This window comes from Salvelinus alpinus, chromosome 1, assembly GCF_045679555.1.
Source record: "Salvelinus alpinus chromosome 1, SLU_Salpinus.1, whole genome shotgun sequence".
Classification (NCBI taxonomy): Eukaryota; Metazoa; Chordata; class Actinopteri; order Salmoniformes; family Salmonidae; genus Salvelinus; species Salvelinus alpinus.
The window spans coordinates 70,106,354-70,128,470 of record NC_092086.1 but is presented as its reverse complement, the minus strand read 5'-3'; the positions used below and the strand labels follow the sequence as shown (position 1 = coordinate 70,128,470).

Below are 22,117 nucleotides of genomic sequence, written 5' to 3'. Positions count from 1 at the left end.
TTTGGGGAATTTGGTTAAAGTGTTACTTTTCTAAATACATTTTCCCCCAAGGACTCATGTAGAGCAAGTGTGAAAACCACAGCAAAATGTTTGAATGCTTTTTTTCTCCTAAATGGGATTACAAATGTATCAACTTTTCAAAGCAGCATTACTTCCCCATGTTTCCTCTAACTACAGTGTATGATATGCCATTTTGAAGCTCTGAGTCTGTACTTTTATCCAATGCAAAAAACACCATTTACATTTTTATTTTTTTAAACATAAGACAGAAAATAGATGGTGGGTCACGTATGTGCTGCTAATGAGAAACTTAAATTAAAATGAAGAACTCCTTATCACACCTTCATGGCATCTTTAACACCCTTACTGCGTGTTAAAGGGGGGCTTACTGCGTGTGTGTGTGTGTGTGTGTGTGTGCGCTTGTGTGTATAGAATGTTGTGTAGAAATGCATCTGTCTGGCGATACTATTGTGTGTACTGGTGCAGTAAAGTGGTGTTTTCTGGTAATGTGTGTGTCTCACCTGTATGCAGGTGCCTGTGTGTTCTCGACACAGGCTGCAGAACAGGGCCCAGCGGCTGGAGGGGATGTGGGACACCTTGGTAATGGGCTCCATCTTCTCCGGGCAGCCTATACTCACCTAGATAACACACACACACAGTCAAAACAGATGTGTCTTACAAGACATTAATACACACAGAACAGTTGACAGATGCTCATCAAGCACTTTGCTTCACAGACGTTAATACAGACTTTGAGGTTGGAAGTAGTTCTTTCACTGAATGTCACATTCTCTGCGAAGTCTATATTCCGAGAGCCCAGTGTCATCCCTTAAAAGGGCTCTTCCCTTCCGCCCAGCTTCCGACATTCATTCCCCCACATTCATATTCCTCTCTCTGAAAAGAGTATTTCTGTAAAGGCCTCATCCTTCATGCCCAGGCCCTAATAACTGGCAGACAATCCGGACTTCCTCCATCCCCTCCTCTCCCTGATAGTCCATGAAATGCTGCGTGAATCCTCCCCCATTCTGATTGCAGCCATTGAACCAGGCCTTTCACACAGAGTGGAGGGCTATGCTCTCTCGCTCTACGCAGGCATCACCATCTTCCTTCCCCTCCCTAGCTTTTGTCCTCTCTTGATTAGGATATCCAAGAGTCTTCAACTCTCAAGATGGAGGACTGGGTCTCTTTCCAAGTGTCTTTCTCTGAGTGTGTGTGCGCGCACACGCGTTACTTTTCAAAAATCGCTCTTTCCCCTTATTCCGGCTCCAATTAGTTCACATTACCAAAATGCAATGAAAAGCTTTCATTTAAAAGTGACAACTGGAAATGAGGAGGAAATCAAGAGCCTGAAGGAAAGGCGGAAAATTGAAGTTGGCCTTATTTTGGAATAAGGGCGGAGGAGGGGTGAGGGAGTTTGGAGGGTTGCGGAGAGAGGTGTAGAACGGCGAGAGGTTCGAGCATTTGAAGTCTAAGTGAGAGAGATACAGCCTCAGCTGATGCCGGACCCTCTCAAAGCTGAAAGCCCCCCTGACGCCTGTGAAATTCCCATCTCCGCCACAGCTTCTTATTAACTACCCCTCTCTGCCTGTGTCTTTAGTGCAGAGAGAGAGAGAGCGAGCGAGCGAGCAAGCAAGACGCAAATTAATTTCCTTTCAAAGACGTTGGTGGGGGAAGTAAAACAAACAAGAACAACAATAAGAATTAGTCCAATCAATGTGACAGAATTCAATTATTGCTAAAAGGGTACAGGACACCAAAAGGCACTTCATTAACAGGGACCTAAGCGCTTCACGCCGGTTTGAGCAGCGGGCCTTAGCGTAACCACGTTTGTCTTATTGTCCCAGTAATGTTGATGCTCAAGGTGTGTGTGTGTGCTTGTCTTGTTTAGGAGTGGGAGCGTGTGTATTTGCATATATATTAATCATTCATATGATTGCATGTATTGAAGGTCTATAAATGTGTGTGTGCATGTGTATAATGTGGGGATGCGTACCAATATGTATGCGTATGTGCATGTGTGTCTCTGTGCAGGTGTGTGTGCCCAGTGGGCTCACCTCGGGGATCCATAAGGCACAGCTGACGTGGACCCACTTGGTTCCACTGCGGGTGGGCTTCAGGGCTCCGCCTCTCTTGGGGCACAGCAGACATTTGGGTTGCACCCCCAGGGCGCAGGTTCGGCACAGCCAGTTCCCCTGTGGGACCTTCAGGATCCCATAACACGCCTGGGGAGAGACAGAGGGATGGGGGAGGAGAGTGAGAGAGGGGGGGGGGGGGGGAGTGAGAGAGGGAGGGAGGCGAGACGGAGGGGTGGGGGAAAGGGAAAGACGGTGGTGGAGATGGAGGAGAGAGGGAGAGGAGAGGGAAAGAGGAGATGGAGAGAGGGGGGAAGAGAGGGGTTGGGAGGAGATGGAGAGGATGAGGGACTATTTTCAAACATGTCAAAACAGTGGTGAACGGAGGAGGTTGATAGAGCTGTATAACTGTCAGGGGATTGTCAAACCAATTAACACCATTCCACCCAATAAAGAAAAAACTCCAGTCTAAAAAACTAAAAACATGAAGTTGATGTTTCTATTTCTGGGACGTGTTTTTCTTGCTGTTTATAGTCGTCAAATACCCAGAATCCCATGAACAGGGAGAGTTTCTGTATGATCTGACAATTGGAGGTAAGTAGTCAAAGAAAGAAATGAGTAGAGTATCTAGTTTCTCCCCACAACTATAAACAAACCTAAATTACCACCTTTGACCTTTATGTAAATCTTTCCATGACCCAAAATAACTACAAATCCCCCCCCCCATCCCCAATCGCATCCTGACCCCCCAAAACACCCGTAATACTGCCCAAACAGACTTAACGCTCACTAAACACGTACACCCTCTTTCAAAAGACAGGAAACTCTTAATATCCCTACAACTTCTAATTGTCCCCTCCTCTTCACCCAGCAAAATATCCCACCTCCACCCAACCCTCATCTGTACCTGATGTACGCAGATGTTGCACTTGTCACAGAAGACCATCTCGTTGCCGTCTTCTCCCTCGGGGGACCGGCACACGTCGCACACCACGTCCTCGTCGTACTCGATGCCCAGGCCCTCCTCCGTCTCTATGGCCTGCTGCATGTTCTCCTCACACTGGCTCTCCAGCTCCACCAGAACACGCTCCATGGTCAGCTCGTCCAGCTCCGGCAGCGCTGAGGGAGGGAGAGTCAGTGTCACAGAGGGTCAGACACAGAGGGTCAGGTCAGAGTCATACATTTGGGAGAGAAGGAACAGAGGGTCTAGTGAAGGGTCACAGTTAGTCACATGGCTAAGGCTAAGCCGTCACCTATGGGAATTTATATCGGACTCCAAGTAACTGAATTGGCACGCGTTTTGTGTTTAACTCAACTGTTTGTCTTTCATTCGCAGAACATTTTGTACTATTAAACCCTGGCTATAAATTGATCTTGTACTTCTTCCGATTCTTGCCAAATTCTAACATCCACAGCCGAAAGCAAACGACCATGTGTCAGACCATGTTTTATAAGTACTGGGAAAAGGACTCCCATGGGTTACATACTGTACAGTGTTCAGTGATTAAAGAGTTGTTTTTAAAAGCAAACCAGGAAGAAGCTGAGTTTAGTTAACCGTTCACTTCGGAGCCTGTGACATTTACATCTTGTAAATAGGGAGAGGCTAGAGGAACAAACATTTCAGTGGGAACACGTGTGTGTGTAAGTACATAACTTCATGTGGGGAAAAGAGAGAGAGCGAGAGAAAAATAAATGGAGTGAGGGATGTTGGGGGATGTTGGTAAAGCAAGAGAGAGAGAGATCAAAATAAAAGATGGAGCATGCTGTATCAGCCTATCGGTGTTGCGATATGGCATTATACTATAACCCGGCAACAAGCAAGTGCTTGTTTGGTCTAGACATTGGGGTTATGAGAAGCAACCCATTTGAGGAAAAACTATTTAAAAAGCAGCGTAAATAAGCCAGGGCCTGAGGGATTTAAAAATGCAATTATATTTCTTATCTATGAGCACAAGATCAGATTGTAAATAAACTGGGTCTGTGATGTGGAGAGAGAGTGAGCTTCAGGGTCAGCTACAGTAGCCCAGGCCAGCCAGCCAGAGAGCGGTTGATTGGTTGATAGAGACTGGGCTCAACAGTGGGAAGATCCCTCTGTGTGGACAGAGTGCAGGGAGGCGCACCCTTCTGAACCCCAAAACTCCTCTCTCCAACGTCACTACTCCACAATAAAAGAGAGATGAGGAGTAGTGGAGTTGTAGAGTTGTAGAGAGGAGGACTGTGTGTGAGAGGGTGAAGTGTTAAGGCACGGACACACCAGTGGCGTTGGCCAGCCGAGAGTACTTAGCACCTCTGAACAGAGTGCCGGCCCGTAATTTGCAAAACCCCGACCGAACGGTGAAAGAATGAACCACTCTGACCAGCACTACCAACGCTCCCTGGCCACAGACCCCAGATGGCGAACGGCAGACCATCACTCGGTGCGATGCTTTTTCTCCTTTAAAATGTGTCTGCAGTTTAGAGTTTTGAGGATGCAAGTTTTCACAATGGAGTAGAGGTACAATAGTACGGTCATAGTGCAGGATGGTCATACAATTGCTGGTAAAATGCTGATCCACATTAGCCCAGTAAATGTGTGAGGTAGTTGTTTTACTAGCTTTTGCGTCATATTCTAGACTAAATGCTCAAACTAACAGATGCAACAAATCGATAGGCTAATAAAGTCCTGTTGACGTCGATTTGAAGGTTCTCATTCCAAATGGAACCCTATTCCCTTACATTCCCTTACATAGTTCACATGTCCTGAACACAGGCTACATAAACAATGAGCGAGTGAGAGGGAGGGAGGGAGGGAGGGAGGGAAGAGTACATAGAAAATAGAGACAGCAGAGACCTATGGACCCTGCTCAAAAGTAGTGCACTATAAAGGGTGCCGGGTTGGGACTCCGAAGAAGTCTCTCACCTAGTTCCCTGAACTCCTGGTTGACCAGCTCCAGCCAGGACACGTCTATGTCATCCAGGTCATAGCGACTGTGGGGCTCATCGGTGGTCTTCATGTCCCTCTGGCTCAGCCCCAGGCCCAGCACACACCCCCGGCCTTGGCCCTGCACAGGCCAGTAGAACGGGATACGCCCCACCTCCGGTAGCATCCTGTCAACACACAGAGAGAGAGCGAGAGAAAACACACCGTTTTAACTTTTAGTCCATTTGTATTTCATTAACTGACAAACATGTACAGTGAAGGATATAAACATTTTTTGAAGGTCAAACATGCTTGGACTTATGAGCCAGTCAAGGAATCGTTTGATCAGGGCCCACCAGGGTTCTGGTCAAAAGTAGTGCACTATACAGGGAACAGGGTGCCATTTGGGACCATGGAGTGACATCCTGACATTCCTACAGTGGACCAGCCCTAACAGACCTCCCTGTCCTGTGTTCAATACACAGGCCCTGTGTTGTGTCGGTCTGCCCAGACATGGGGGTATGTCAGCAGCACACAGGGAGCCCTAGGCCAAGGGGGGGGGGGGGGGGGGGGGGGGCATAGCTGGAGTCAATCATCAAATGGGGTCAGGGAACGCCACTTGACCCACTGGGAGGGGAGCCCACATGCGTAAACATTTCTGTAAGGATCTCTCTTCCGTTCAATGGACGGAATTAATTGACACGACTAACTGAACTTTTTAACAAAGTATTTACATTTGTTTTCATTGTGATCTGCTTCGGGTTTGTTTGGTTAACACGAGTTGTTGGGGACTAATATATTTTGAATCCTAATCATTAGTATGCTTGTGTGGAATGGGAATATTGCATTCTGAATGGTTTTACACGCGCAGCGCTTTACTGATCAACATTGCAAGACTGAGGTCAAATAGGTTCACTTGAATTATTTCCTGGGCCAGACTATTTTTTCCAGCCCAGTTACCACACACATCAACGCTTGATCCCAGAACGGTACACAACCTAGGGTTTTCCAGTCCTATCAGTGCACAAAGAAACAAAAACACACACGGATGGATACACACACACACACACACACACACACACACACACACACACACACACACCTCGTCATCTCCTCCACCTGTACTCAAATCGTGACCTTTGAGTGAGTGGGAAGCGATGTGATGATGACAGATTCGGTCTCTAATCTTAAACAGGTCATATCCTCAACATCACCATGGCTCCTGCCTCACTGCGTCGGAGGGTGGGTAGTGTACAGGCTGTTTACACAGGCACGCTGTGTGTCCCAAAATGGCACCATATTCCTCGCGGTGCTCAGTCAAAAGTGGTGCACAGTATAGGGAATAGGTTGCCATTTGGGACGCATCAAACACTTTGCTCTCCACACTTCCTCCACTTCCCTGGCCGACACGTCTGATGTAAAACCATGCAAATAGTGTGAGGCCTGAGAAATCCCCCTACAGCTGCCTTACTGCTGCTAGCAGCCCGTTGCCTCCATCACACACACTGTGATTTCCATCTAAAAAACCAAAACAGGAAAATATAAAATGTGAGTGGTTTACATTCGCACGCGGGGGAGAGAATCATTCCATACATTTTCATACAGAGTTGCTGTGTCTTATTACGCAGGTTATCTTTTCATTAGATAACCCCCTTCTACTGTCCCCCCCCCCCCAGCTTCAATAACTATAATTAAATCCGCAGGCAGGACCAGCTAGCCTAAAGGTGTTCAGAGCTACAGGAAGTGTGGATTGTCTGAAGTGGTGATCAGAGACTCACTCGTGGAGTTTGCAGAGACGCAGGCAGAAGGTGGCTAACCTAATGCTCCTTTTTCTCCATCATTTCCAGCGTAGTGTATCTATGTACAGTGGCTGACTGTAGATGTCTTGTGAAAGTGGAGGGAAACCACAGGGGTGAGGTGAGAGAACGGTGTGTTCTCTCTGGCCAGGGTCACATGTCCTGAACACAGGCTACATAAACAATGAGCGAACGAGAGGGAGGGAGGGGAGAGTACATAGAAAATAGAGACAGACAGTAAGAGAGGACAGAGAGAAAGAGAAGAGGGGGGGAAAGAGTTGTTCTGGGCTGCCAGACTGGGTGGAGTCACAGCGATGTGGGCAGGAGGGCGAGATGACTCAGGTCAACAGAGATTATGAAACAACAAACAACAAATCCAGACAGAACTAACTCTAGACATGAGGGGACAGACAGTAAAATTAGAGGCAAATGTATCCTAGCTACCCATCTTCAGTTAACTGGAAATACGTCTTCAATAAGCTGACTACGAAGGGAGCTGTAGTAACTGTTGTTATTTTGTTGTTGTGCAATCCCTACAAAGGTATCACTGGCAGACAAATGCATGCTGGTCTGGTGTCGCGTGGTCTAGTTCAGCGTTTCCCAACAGTACACTTTTTTTTGTTTTTGTAGCCCTGAACAAACACACTTCATTCAGCTCATTGAGGGCTTGACGATTAGTGGACAAGTTGAATCAGGTGTCTGTCCAGGGTTGCAATAGAAATGTATACCGTTGAAGGTACTCAAGGACCAGGGTTGGGAAACACTGGTCTAGTTGGTAAGAGTGTGGCGCTAGCAACGACAAGATTGTGGGTTCAACTCCCACAGTGATCACATGTACTGAAATGTATGCCCTCACTGTAAATGTAAGTCACGTAAGGATAAAAGTGTTTGCTAAGTAGCATATATTATACATTAGTATGGACTAAGGCTATCAGAGCTATATCATTGCTATATTATTGACTAAATCCTAGGTTCCAAATTACCATCACTCCTGTCTAAGGAAGGTAATTGCCCAAGACACGAGTGGGGAAACAACAAATATTTGGATATTCCCTCGCTCTCCTTTGAGTCCCGGCTTCACAGCAGAGGCAGCTTTGATCCTTCTTTGCCCTGTGGAATATTTATCTAGAGCGGGGGGAGAGCTGAATTACACAACAAAAGGGCTTCAGACTCTCAGCTCCTCCATACCAAACACCAGTACATGCTTCCCTTCGCGCCACCCCAGACCCAGAGGGGATGTGGCTTTGGGTTTTATTGCACACTGACTGGCCTTGGGGGATCTGGAGTGTGTGTGTGTGTATCTTGCGGCTACTGTACCCTCCGTGCGAGGCTCAGAGAGAGAGCTACTGTACAAAAGAGGGGCAGTGTGTTAGGAGTGCTAGTGAGTGAAGAGGGAGAACGGGAGATAGAATCAGAGAGGGCTAGTGTGGAGAGAGAAAATAGAGGGGCCGCAGCATCTCAGGCAGCAGACGCACAAAGCAGACCTTTGTGACCCCCTTTGACCACCGCCCCCACTAAGCCAATCAGGTGGCAGACGCGCCAGGCCCGGGGGCCGAGCCTGTCCAGTCACGGCTGGGTCTGGCCGGGGACGAGAAAGTGGGCGAGCATGTTGCCGGGCCAGAGCAGAGAGAGCTCACTCCATCAGCCTGTCTGCAACCCACAGGAACATTTCGGATGTTACACTGTCAGCTCTCATTTTGTCTTCCTACCCCACACAACTACGGCCTTGTTTGGAAAACTTCTAAACTTGCATCCTTCCTTGAGATGATCACTGATGTAGAAAGGATTGGATAGGTTTTCACACAGCGTAGCTTCCACAACTCTTAACCAATGGCATAACAGATCAGCGATTTCTAAAAGGAAACGAAGGGCATATTTTAAAACATGTTTGGACAGGGCCTTGGTTCAAACTTCAGGGAGAGAAGTTTCCCCTAACCAGTGATAGAGGGTTTTATATTTATAATGTACAGTACCAGTCAAAAGTTTGGACACACCTACTCATTCAAGGGTTTCTCCTCATTTTTACTATTTTCTACATTGTAGAATTATAGTGAAGACATCAAAACTATGAAATAACACATATGGAATCATGTAGTAACCAAAAGCGCAAAACAAATCAAAATATATTTTAGATTTGAGATTCTTCAAAGTAGCCACTCTTTACCTTGATGACAGATTTGCACACTCTTGGCATTCTCTCAACCAGCTTCATGAGGTAGTCACCTGGAATGCATTTCAATTAACAGGTGTGCCTTCTTAAAAAGTTAATTTGTGGAATTTCTTTCCTTCTTAATGCGTTTGAACCAATCAGTTGTGTTGTGACAGGGTAGGGGTGGTATACAGAAGACAGCCCTATTTGGTAATAGCCCAAGTCCATACTATGACAAGAAAAGCTCAAATAAGCAAAGAGAAACGACAGTACATTACTTTAAGACATGAAAGTTAGTCAATGTGGAAAATTTCAAGAACTTTGAAAGTTTCTTCAAGTGCAGTCGCAAAAACCATCAAGCGCTATGATGAAACTGGCTCTCATGAGGACCGCCACAGGAAAGGAAGTCCCAGAGTTACCTCTAATGAACTGATCCTCTGCAGCAGAGTTACCAACCTCAGAAATTGCAGCCCAAATAAATGATTCACATAGTTCAAGTAACAAACATCAACTTCAACTGTTCAGAGGAGACTGCGTGAAATCAGGCCTTCATTGTCAAATTGCTGCAAAGAAAAAACTACTAAAAGACACCAATAAGAAGAGACTTGCTTGGGCCAAGAAACACGAGCAATGGACATTAGAACGGTGGAAATCTGTCCTTTGGTCTGATGAGTTCAAATTTGACATTTTTGGTTCCTACCGCCATGTCTTTGTGAGAAACAGAGTAGGTGAACAGATGATCTCTGCATGTGTGGTTCCCACCGTGAAGCATGGAGGAGGTGGTGTGATGGTGCTTTGCTGGTAACACTATCTGTGATTTATTTCGAATTCAAGGCACACTTAACCAGCATGTCTACCACAGCATTTTGCAGCGATATGCCATCCCATCTGGTTTGGACTTACTGGGACTATCATTTGTTTTTCAACAGGACAATGACCCAACACAGGGCTATTTGACCAAGAAGGAGAGTGATGGAGTGCTGCATCAGATGACCTGGTCTCCACAATCACCCGACCTCAACCCAATTGAGATGGTTTGAGATGAGTTGGACCGCAGAGTGAAGGAAAAGCAGCCAAGAAGTGCTCAGCATATGTGGTAACTTCTTCAAGACTGTTGGAAAAGCATTCCAGGTGAAGCTGGTTGAGAGAATGCCAAGAGTGTGCAAAGCTGTCATCAAGGCAAAAGATGGCTACTTTGAAGAATCTCAAATATAAAATATATTTTGATTTGTTTAACACTATTTTGGTTACTTCATGATTCCATGTGTGTTATTTCATAGTTTGATGTCGTCTTCACTCTTATTCTACAATGTAGAAAACACTAAAAATAAAAGAAAAACCATGGAATGAGTAGGTGTGTCCAAACTGTTGACTGGTACTGTATGTGATCATCCCCTCATGGTTGTGATTTAGTTTCGGTGTTGGGTAACCTGATCCTAGATGTCTACCTCGAGGGCAGTTCTCAGCACAGTTAGGCCAGCAACCTAGGCCACCAGGGGTGGGATGTGGGTTGAAGACATGAGGAGAGCTAACGTCATGACCAGAAGGTTGCAAGCGTGTCGCCGCGTTTAACAGACAGTAAATGTACTTCACACCACAGCAAGTGCAAAAGGACCACGTCCCAAATGGCACTACGTAGGGAATAGGGTGCCATTTGGGACTCAGACCAAAACACCACCCACTGATTTGTCATCTTCCTGGATAACATGTTTACCCCCCAACACCTCTGATGTGGATGACATTTCTCAGAGAGGGACAGAAACAGCACAGTGCTTTATTCAACCCGGTGGGGGCAGAGACAAGGCCACCAGCAGGCATGGGAACACCGGCTCCTGTTTCTGTTCTGTTTCTGTTCTGTTTCTGTCAGAGGAAGGAAAAACACAGTAGATCTATCTTAAGCTAGTCATTTACAGGTGCACGTTGGTGTTTGTTAGGAAATAGAAAAAGTGGAGACTCCCACTCACAGTTTTCACCCAAGTGCTAGACAATGTTAAGAGACTGAACTACAACAGCACAACAGTAAATTGAAATGTTGCAGGAAAACACTGTGGGAAATCTCTTCTTCTCTGCATTGGTCTCACAATACCCCCCCCCCCATCATCTCCATCTTTTCATGCCTCTTTCCCAATCTAGTGCCAACTCTGCCAGGATGTATGAGGTTTTCCACTGTGCCCACCCCTGCCCCTCATCCTCAGATGACCCCATTCCCACCCCCACCTACATCCACAGAGCAGCCAACCGGAACAATCAGGCCAGGCTTCCGCAGGGCTTCCTACCCCGGAGTGCCAAAGGCAGGGGCACCCATGTCTGGGACTGGCTTAGATGTGTGTGTGTGTGTGTGTGTGTGTGTGTGTGTGTGTGTGTGTGTGTGTTTCTGGTGCAAGGGTCAGCTGTTTGTTCACCCGCACCCGCCTGCAATTGCTGATGACCCATCCGCAACCACCCAACTATATGTGATGAAGTGAAAATCTGAGGCCCGCACCCGACCCTAACCTGCAAATATAGAAAATGCGTTGTCGGCAAAAAAAAAAAAAATTGACAGAGGGTGCCTGATGTAGATACGTTTCTGCTTATAATTTCAGACATTTTGGTAGGCTATTTGTTAGTCAACATGTCTATAATGAGATACAGGTAGCTTCTCCTTTGTCATTGCACGTTGCCCTAGATGACTAAATAAACACTTACGTCAACAGAATGATGTAATAGAGCGATAGAATGAATGCTTCAATCCAGTTGACATCGGTGAAGTTCTCTCTCATCTTTCACGGGAAAAAAGACGCTTAGGTATTGGGGAGAAAATACAATAAAGCAAAAAAACGGGAAAGATTTTCTGTGGAAAATGTCTAAATGACATTAGTTTGACCGGTTGTAAGGAAAAATATGTCAAAACGACCCAACGTGTTTTGATAAGATTTCAGTCCGGTTTCGATGCATATTTTATGTGCTTGAAATATGATCGGCTTTTATGATGAAGACAGCACCTCTACAGATGATATCTAACTGAGCAAGCAGAAAGAAATCAATTATATTTCTCCACTTCTGTTCCAAAGTCCACATTTTTCCTACATTTGGTGTGAATGCTTCATTCTGCAGGAGTTACTATTAAGGCTATAGCTTATTCGTCGCAAGGGACTAATACTACCAGAGAACATTGGTTATGTACAGTGGCAAGAAAAAGTATGTGAACCCTTTGAAAATACCTGGATTTCTACATAAATTGGTCAATACATTTCATCTGATCTTCATCTAGGTCACAACAATAGACAAACAGTCGGCTTAAACTAAACACACACAAGCAATTATACGTTTTTTCATATCTTTATTGAACACACCGTGTAAACATTCACAGTGCAGGGTGGGGAAAAAATATGTGAACCCTTGGATTTAATAACTGGTTGACCCTCCTTTGGCAGCAATAACCTCAACCAAACGTTTTCTGTTGTTGCGGATCAGACCTGCACAACGGTCAGGAGGAATTTTTGACCATTCCTCTTTACAAAACTGTTCCAGTTCAGCAATATTCTTGGGATGTCTGGTGTGAACTGCTCTCGAGGCCATGCCACAGCATCTCAAATCGGGTTGAGGTCAGGACTCTGACTGGGCCACTCCAGAAGGCGTATTTTCTTCTGTTCAAGCCATTCTGTTGTTGATTTACTTCTGTGTTGTTGTCCTGTTGAGTCACCCAACATCTGTTGAGCTTCAATTGGCGGACGGATAGTCTAACATTCTCCTGCAAAATGTCTTGATAAACTTGGGAATTAATTTTTCCGTTAATGATAGCTAGCTGTCCAGGCCCTGATACAGCAAAGCAGCTCCAAACCATGATACTCCCTCCACCATACATTACAGTTAAGATGAGGTTGTGATGTTGGTGTGCTGTGCCTTTCCCCCCCTCGACACAGTGTTATGTGTTCCTTCTAAGCAACAACTGTAGTTTCATTTGTCCACAGAATTTGCCAGAAGCGCTGTGGAAAAACCAGGTGCACTTCTGCAAACTTCAGATGTGCAGCAATGAAGTTTTTTTGGCCAGCAGTGGCTTCTTCCGTGGTGTCCTCCCATGAACACCATTCTTGTTTAGTGTTTTAGGTATTGTAGACTTGTCAGAGATGTTAGCATGTTCCAGAGATGTATGTAAGTCTTTAGCTGACACTCTAGGATTCTTAACATCATTGAGCATTCTGCGCTGTGCTCTTGCAATCATCTTAGCAGGATGGCCACTCCTAGGGAGAGTAGCAATAGTGCTGAACTTTCTCCATTTATAGACAATTTGTCTTACCGTGGACTTTCTTTTAGAAATACTTTTGTAACCCTTTCCAGCTTTATGCAAGGCAACAATTCTTAATCTTAGGTCTTCTGAGACCTATTTTGTTCAAGGCATGGTTCACATCAGGTAATGCTTCTTTTTTTGTGAGGGTTTTTAATAGGGCATGGCAGCTCTAACCAACATCTCCAATCTCATCTCATTGATTGGACTCCAGGTTAGCGGACTCCTGACTCCAATTGACTCCAAGTCATTAAGGGTTCACATACTTTTTCCAACCTACACTGTGAATGTTTAAATGATGTATTCAATATAGACAAAGAAAATACAATAATTTGTGTGTTATTAGTTTAAGAGCACTATGTTTGACTATTGTTGTGAATTGGATGAAGATCAGATCAAAATTGATGACCAATTTATGCAGAAATCCAGGTAACTCCAAAGGGTTCACATCATTTTTCTTGACACTATTTATTACCCCAGAATGTACGTTCAAATTTTTTTATGATGCATTTGGCGATGTTCAATTAATTTGCAGAAAGCGTATAAATGAAAGCATTCACTGTGAAAGTTGATACATGTAGGCACTTCATACATTGCCTTCTGAAAGTATTTAGACTCCTTGACCTTTTCCACATTTTGTTACGTTACAACAAATCCTCAATCTACACACAATACCCCATAATGACAAGGTGAAATGTATTAAAAATTCTAAACAGAAATGCCTTATTTACATAAGTATTCAGACCCTTTGCTATGAGACTCGAAATTGAGCTCAGGTGCGTCCTGTTTCCATTGCTCATCCTTGAGATGTTTCTACAACTTGATTGTAGTCCACCAGTGGTAAATGCAATTGATTGGACATGGTTTGAAAAGGCACCCACCTGCCTGTCTATATAAAGTACCCACAATTGACAGTGCATCCTAGAGCTGGCAGCCCGGCCAAAATTAGCAATCAGGGGAGAAGGGCCTTGGTCAGGGAGGTGACCAAGAACCCAATGGTCACTCTGACAGAGCTCTAGAGTTCCTCTGTGGAGATGGGAGAACATTCCAGAAGGAAAATCCTCTCTGCAGCACTCCACCAATCAGGCCTTTATGGTAGAATGGCCAGACTGAAGCTAATCCTCAGTAAAAGGCACCTAAAGAACTCTCAGACCATGAGAAACAAGATTCTCTGTTCTGGTTTCACCAGAACAGTCTCCGAATGTCCTTGAGTGGCAGGACTAGAGCCCGGACTTGATCCCGATCGAACATCTCTGGAGAGACCTGAAAATAGCTGTGCAGCAACGCTCCCCATCCAACCTGACAGAGCTTGAGAGGATCTGCAGAGAAGAATAGGATAAACTCCCCAAATACAGGTGTGCCAAGCTAGTAGCGTCATACCCAAGAAGACTTGAGGCTGTAATCGCTGCCAAAGGTGCTTCAACAAAGTACTGAGTAAAGGGTCTGATACTTATGTAAATGTAATAGTTTTTTAAATTTAAATTAAATGAATTAAAAAATTTAACTTTGCAAAAATATCTACAAGCCTGTTTTTGCTTTGTCATTATGGGGTATTGTTTGTCGATTGAGGAATATTTTTCATTTAATTTTTGAATAAGGCTATAACGTAACAAAATGTGGAAAAAGTCAAGGGGTCTGAATAATTTCCGAATGCACTACGCGCACCCCTTCGTTCAATTTACCGAATCAGTTAGTTTTCTTGCTCAAACCGCGAGTAACACCTGTAAAACTCAGACATTTTCTCAAAATACAGGGATGTAGAGTCGCACGGGACTAGTATCATCATAGGACTTTAGTTACCCAAAAACAGTAGTTTATTCTGGTTAGTCAATGTCCAGATTTTAGTTTCCTTTTAACCCATCTAAAACAGCAGGCTACAGTCCCCTTGACATGCCATAGCCCTATTCAAAATCCTGTCGAATTGGGATAGAGTCTCATAAATCATCACATCATCTATCCCACTGCTATCATCCTCTTACCACCACCAAATATTTCTCAGACATTACTTTTCTGTCCCTCCCTTCTCTTTATTTTCAACTCACCTTTCGCAGCTTTTGTCTTATTGAATTAAACTTCGACAAATCTAATTTTTGCCTCCGCAGATTGACATGAACTTTTTCTGCCCTTCCCAAAAGCATTATCTGTACAGTTAAACCCTAAAAATGTAGGCTTATGCAGTAATACCAGATAGCCAAAAATAAAATAAAATCCTCAATGTAGCCTATATAAAAATTGCACAATTGTACATTAAGGAATTTTTAAGGTTTTGTTTCTCTTTATTCAACCCGCCCGCCACCCACCCGCCCTTCAGCCACACAATATTTAATGACCGTAAACCCGCCTGCCCAGCGGATGTAACCGCTGGGACCACGGTTATGATTCAACCTGCGCATCACTAGTGTGTGTGTCTGTGTTTTTTTAACTAGCCGCAACATTGACCTGACCTATGCAGGAGAGGAAGAGAATTATTAGAGACGGAAGACCTAGACAGACAGAGACAGACAGAGAAACTGAAATCATCAGAAAGATACTGTGATGCATCAGCATCTTCCCCCAGCAGAGTAAAGTCCCCGCCGAGATAGACAAACGGCACAGTGTTTAATGCGAGTCATAGCAACCCTCTCAGTCAGATATGACTTTAAAATGTTCCAGTGACAAAATGGATGAAAGCCCTAGACCCATAGGGCTCTGGTCAACTGTAGTGCAGTATGTAGGGAGTAGGGTGCCATTTGGGAATCATACCGCTAGTGAAATAGCTTGCACTGATAACAGAATGAATTGAGGGGGTCAAGAGGAATTTGTAATTTCATTCATTCTTTGAGGAACCGGGAAATGTAAAAAATAAAAATAAAAAAAATAAATGACTCTGCACTTTAGATGTTATTGCTGGATAGTCACTTTGAGAACACAAACAATTTAGCCTCTCTCACAATGACAACTAGCCTAAACCGAATCAGAATGTGGGGATCATTTTTTATTTTAATCAAGCACTAGACAAAAGCAGATAACAACAGTGTCTCTTTCTCCGAAGTCGTCAGGCGTGGCACACAGAGGGTTAACCGGAGCCCCGACTGAGTCTTTTTGTGTGCTGCCATTTTGTGATTCCTTCAGATGCCAATGCGGTCTGCCCAGGAATGCCAAGCGTGTTGTCATGGATATGGCTGAGCCTTATTAAGAGCCATATTCCTGTGCCTCCTTACTACAGAGTCACTCTCACAACAAGAAGAATCAGTCTAGCCGGCTAGGGTTTTACGTTTTACTGCGCTTCCTACTAGCCTTTTTTCTGTTTTCGTCCCCATTTGTTTTCTCTTCTTCTTCCCAAAACTCTGGCAGTTACCCTACACAGAAAAACACTAAATCGCAAGCCCCCTTCCCACTCCCCCCCCCCCCAAAAAGGCACATAATAATCCCGCTTGGGGGGGTTTTGAGGGGTGGAGTGGGGTAGGGGGAAAAGTGATTTGTGTTAGGGGCTTGGGGAATGTTTTCATTCACATTTTCCACTGAGTCAGTTGCGAGCCAGGAGACAGGGAAGGGAAGGCTGAGAGGCTGCTGCCCAGAGCAGGACTGGCACCGCGCCAGGACCTTACTTCAGGTCTCACAGCTCCCTCAGTGTTTGCATCTACCTCCTCCCTTTTGTCCCCCCCCCCTCCTTTTTTGTTGCTAAAACACTGCAGTGTGAAGAAATTCAGCAGAGAGCTAGCTTCCCTATCTGTCCCCTTGATTAGGAAGCTAAAGAGGGGAGTGCCAGCCAAGCAGGCAGGGAAGCGTCGAGCTAGCTGCTAAACAGGCTACACGTATGCTAACAGTCAGGCTGCTAGCTAGCTAGCGCTTAACGGCAGGTTAGTATGTGTTGAAGACACCAACCCTCTAGAGGAAGAACGAATACCTCTTTACATAAACGATTATGCAACATCAGTCCGCAAGAGAAGTGAGAAAGAGGGAGAGAAAGATGGAGCGAGGGAGAGAGAGAGAGAGAGAAAGGGGAAACGCCTCCATTGTTTTCTGCCAGTTTCAAATCCTTATTGCAGGACACACATACATTTCTGTGTACAGCAGCTGTACAGCTCATTTATATATTTTCCACCATTCATATTCAATCAAACAGGTGGAAGAAAATAAGGGAATGCAAGGCGTTGGAAAACATGTTGAAAGTGGTTTTATCTATCAGCACTGCATGATCTGTGTGTGTGTGTGTGTGTGTGTGTGTGTGTGTGTGTGTTTGTGTGTGTGTGTGTGTGTGTGTGTGTGTGTGTGTGTGTGTGTGTGTGTGTGTGTTTGTACAGGGTGTTTATGAAAATGAAAGTGTGTCAGTACTTATGTACCACAAGTTTCTATTCAATGCACCTGCACATTTGCGTGTAGTTGTCTAGTGATAGCAAGAGAAAGCAAGCTATTGCTCATGTTCTGAGAGCCCGAGTCCTCATTACATGTATGGACTGTATTCACAAATTGGAGTGTGTGTGTGTGTGTGTGTGTGTATGCATGTGTGTGTGTGTATGCATGTGTGTGCACGTGCCTGCCTGTTCGTATAAGTGATTAGGCTACATGTTACAGCTTCCTGGTAGAGATGGTGATCTAACAAAGAAAGACCAGTTCTCAGAAAGCTGTTTTCCCATTATTGCTATTTTCCAGGTAAAGCACCATAAAAACAGCCAGCCAGGCAGGCATTGCATTCATCCACCAGTCTCCATCATAAATCATCTCCACACACGCAGAAAGTTGATGAAACTGTATGGCATAAAGAGTGGAGTTATTGAATTGGGCCGTGTACAAAAGTACTGCAACCTGGAATTTTCTACCGCTTGAGTACTGGCACCTCATATAGAATATTGGTTAAAAAAAATATAGGCACTCAAAATGAGTACCGGGCCCCTATGTACCCTGGTCAAAAGTACAGCACTATAAAGGGAATAAGGTAACATTTGGGAGCATCTTGAACCAGTGGAGATTCTCTCAATAATGCTTAAGGCCCCGGGTTTAGCTGGAGAGAAAAGTAGTTCTCAGTCGGTGCTGGAAAACATATGGCGATGGTGAATATTAACTAAGAGGGAGCGCTAAATATGCTGAGCTCTTTTCATTTCGTCATAGTAAAGGGCCTTTGCATGGGACTTTCTGGTGGGAATATCTAAACTCGCAAGAGGCTGTCCTCCTTAATTGCGTCATTGTGAACACGTTAACAACTGGTCAAATCCCTCGGGGAGCACAGGTGGTGAGGACTGAGGAGATGTGTTGACGTTTAAACTGCCATTTCTTTTTTCTCGCTTTTCCGTTAAAACAATAAGAACATTTCATAAAATTCCATGTGAATTTACAATGCAGCTGTGCTGCTGCCAGAAACAGTTTGGGTCTCACGGTGTCCCTTTCAGATGGTTAAGCATTGTACCTTTACTACCATTACAGTACCTCAATTCCACCTCGCAAAGTTTGCATTTCCTTCTCATTTAACTTTTCAAAGTATTACTATACAGGACTTTGCTGCTGTCACTTGCCTTTCTCTGCCATTTCTCCAACTTTTAATGGATAGTGACGAAGTGGTGGAGAGTCGACTCCAAAATAATTGATTCCTCGACTCCTTGCACGTCGACTCCCGGTGTCGACTTCCATTTATGAGTGTCAAAAGTTGATTCCACTAGGAATCGACTATTTTTGGAACGGAGGAGACTGATGAGTTGCCATACTTCCGAGACCAAACACTTGTATCTTTCATAGTGAGCTAGCGAGGGACGGAGAGGGGAGGGGCACAGTAGAGGCAGGTCGGCCACCAGGCAGACATTCAGAACAGTGCACTAGGCCTATCTATCGGCAATCATAAGCTGTATCTCGCAATGTCTTGGCTTGCAATGCCTCGCAACTTCAGTTAAGCAGGGCCCATCATCAATGAATAGGCTAGGATATTCTACAGACCGAAGACTGAACACACACTCGCATCATTAGCGAAGAGAAAGAGCAGGGGTATAATCATTAGTCCAAACAGTTGCAAAACTAGAATGATTTGCAACTAAAACGTGAGTTTCTACTGGACAAATTCAGAATCAGTGTAATGAATACACCACAAGTGAGCCAGCGCAAGGGAGAGAGGGGGCAGGCAGAAAGAAATGTGGTGCGCATACAATGCCTTCAGAAAGTATTCACCCCCCTTGACTTTGTCCACGTGTGTCAAAGCAGAGTTTTGTTTTCAGAAATGTTTACAAATTAATAAGAAATTAAAAGCTGAAATGTCTTGAATCAATAAGTATTCAACACCTTTGTTTTACCAAACCTAAATATGTTCAGGAGTAAAAATGGGTCAACAAGTCACATAATAAGTTGCATGGACTACCCGATCTCTGAACCCCACACATACAATTATCTGTAAGGTCCCTCAGTCAAGTAGTGAGTTTCACGCAAAGATTCAACCACAAAGACCAGGGAGGTTTTCCAATGCCTTGCAAAGAAGGGCACCTATTGGTAGATGGGTAAAAATAAAAAGCAGCATACACTGAATATCCCTTAGAGCATGGTGAAGTTATTAATTACAATTTGGATGGTGTATTAATACACCCAGTCACTACAAAGACAAGTGTTCTTCCAAACTCAGTTGCCGGAGAGGAAGGAAACCGCTCAGGGATTTCACCATGAGGCCAATGGTGATTTTAAAACAGTTACAGAGTTTAATGGCTGTGATAGGAGAAAACTGAGGATGGATCAACATTGTAGTTACTCCACAATACTAGCCTACATGACAGAGTGAAAAGAAGGAAGTCTGTACAGAATAAAATATATTCTGAAAAATGCATCCTGTTTGCAATAAGGAAAGTAACACAGCAAAAAATGTGGCAAAGAAATTTACTTTTTGTCCTGAAAACAAAGCATTATGTTTGGGGCAAATCCAACACAACACTGAGTACCACTCTTCATTTAGTATTTTCAAGCATGGTGGTGGCTGCATCATGTTATGGATATGCTCGTCATCGGCAAGGACTATGGAGTTTTTTAGGATAAAAAGAAACGGAATAGAGCTAAGCACAGGCAAAATCCTAGAGGAACACCTGGTTCAGTTTGCTTTCCAACAGTGGGAGACAAATTCACCTTTCAGCAGGTCAATAACCTAAAACACAAGGCCAAATATACATTGGAGTTGCTTACCAAGACGACATTGAATGTTCCTAGGTGGCCCAATTACAGTTCGGACTTAAAATCAGCTTGAAAATATATGGCAAGACTTGAAAATGATTGTCTAGCATTGAGCTTGAAGAGTTACAAAATAATACATTTTTAATAAATGTTTAAATGTTGTACAATCTAGGTGTGCAAAGCTTTTAGAGACTTACCCAAAAAGACACACCGCTGTAAACGCTGCCAAAGGTGATTCTACCATGTATTGACTCAGTGTGTTGAATACTTATCAAGATTAGGGTTTTATTTTTCATAAAATCTGAAGATAAAAAAAAAAAAAAAAATCTACTTTGTCATTTTAGTATGTTGTGTAGATAAAAAAATATATATACATTTTAATCCCAATTTGTAACACAACCAAACGCGGAAAAGGTCAAGGGGTGTGAATACTTTCGTTATCCCCCCCCCACACTGCCCATAACACAGCGGTCAGAAGCAAGCATGGCGGAGCAGGTGGTCACAGACCTAACTGTGTCATCTGATCTGCCACGTTTCCAACTGCCTTAACAAACCAGATTCATAGAAATGGATGATAAGTTATTCAGTATAATGATACAGTAGAGCACACTGTAGCAGCATGACCCCTTTCTAGACCTGGGTTCAAATACTGCTGGAAATCATTTACAATACTTTATCTCAGTGCTTGATTGAGTTTGCCTGGCTTAATGGACTGATAGAATAATCCCAAAACTGCAACCCCTGCCAATCTGGCAGTCCAGGTAGGCAAGAGCAAAATGTAAGTATTTGAAAGATTTTAAATTGTATTTGAACCCAGGTCTGCCCCTCTCCTCACTGCTTTCTCTATTAGCCTCTCATCTCATGAGCTGCCTGGGGTTCAGTCACAGTCAGACGTTCTCAATACCCCACTTATAATGGGGCACAGTAACTAACCCACATGCAGTGTCGTCACGTTGCTTGGTATGTGTTTTTGGTTCCCCCACCCTAACCTCTTCCTATGCAGCTGTGGCACAGCACTCTGTAGCACGTGAACGCGCACGCACGCACGCCACTCTGCAATACAGTAAAGTGCTAACCGACACCTGGCCTGGCCTGTAGTAAGAGGGGTTGGGGTGGAGGGGGGTCCCACCAGCAGTCTCTGCCCCCTCTTCCTGCATTCCTCTCCCTGTCTGAGACACTTCCAGGCAGCCAGCCCACCAGCATCCAGCCAGCCCACCACACCGGTTTAAAATGTGTTGTTTTGGGGGTTCAGTAACTGAACCCTTTGAGATTAACAAAAAGACCTTACTCGGTGCAGAAGTACTTTTCTATTTTGAGGATCTAGGCTACGGTACTGTATGAACAATAGTGCTGAGCAATTAGTGCTGTTTGAGGTCAGTTCGTTTTCAGTTCGATGATGGAAAAAAATTATCATGGTTTTCGATTTAGATTATCTTTTTTCTTTTTTTTTTTACATTAAATGCACTATGCATTATGTGGGATGAATGCTGTAACAGAATAAAACAATTAATACAAGCCCTTACTGCTAATCACTTATTAAAGCTGCAATATGTAACTTTAGTGACCTGACCAAATTTACATAGAAATGTGAGTTATAGATATGTCGGTCATTGAAACAAAGTCTAAGGAGCTGTATATCTGTTCTATGTGCATTAGCTTCAAACAGCTGAAAATACAATATTTTTGATTATGGAAAAGATATTTCACAGCGGTTTAGATGGTACAATGATTCTCTACACTATACTTGCTTCCTTTGTCACAAACTGAATTTTAGCAACCAGGAAATGGCAGATCGATTTCTGCATAGCCATCTTAAACAATTTA

General features: G+C 44.2%; 1 protein-coding gene and 1 long non-coding RNA gene across 5 annotated transcripts in view; one reads left to right on the top strand and one right to left on the bottom strand.

Annotated features, from left to right (window-relative positions):
- LOC139584298 (protein Jade-1-like) overlaps positions 1 to 22,117 on the bottom strand; it is a 144,717-nt gene that overhangs the window by 59,391 nt on the left and 63,209 nt on the right. For all 4 annotated transcript variants that reach the window (XM_071415980.1, XM_071415971.1, XM_071415990.1 and 1 more), the window contains 4 exons: positions 4,972 to 5,159; positions 2,980 to 3,191; positions 2,055 to 2,222; positions 522 to 638 (listed from right to left, as the gene is read on the bottom strand). In XM_071415980.1, coding sequence (XP_071272081.1) covers positions 522 to 638; positions 2,055 to 2,222; positions 2,980 to 3,191; positions 4,972 to 5,159 — 685 coding nt within the window. The remainder of the gene's footprint in view (positions 1 to 521; positions 639 to 2,054; positions 2,223 to 2,979; positions 3,192 to 4,971; positions 5,160 to 22,117) is intronic.
- On the top strand, positions 4,069 to 10,267 carry LOC139584313 (uncharacterized). Its single transcript, XR_011676749.1, has 2 exons — positions 4,069 to 4,489; positions 9,846 to 10,267. It is a non-coding gene; the product is annotated as an uncharacterized lncRNA (long non-coding RNA).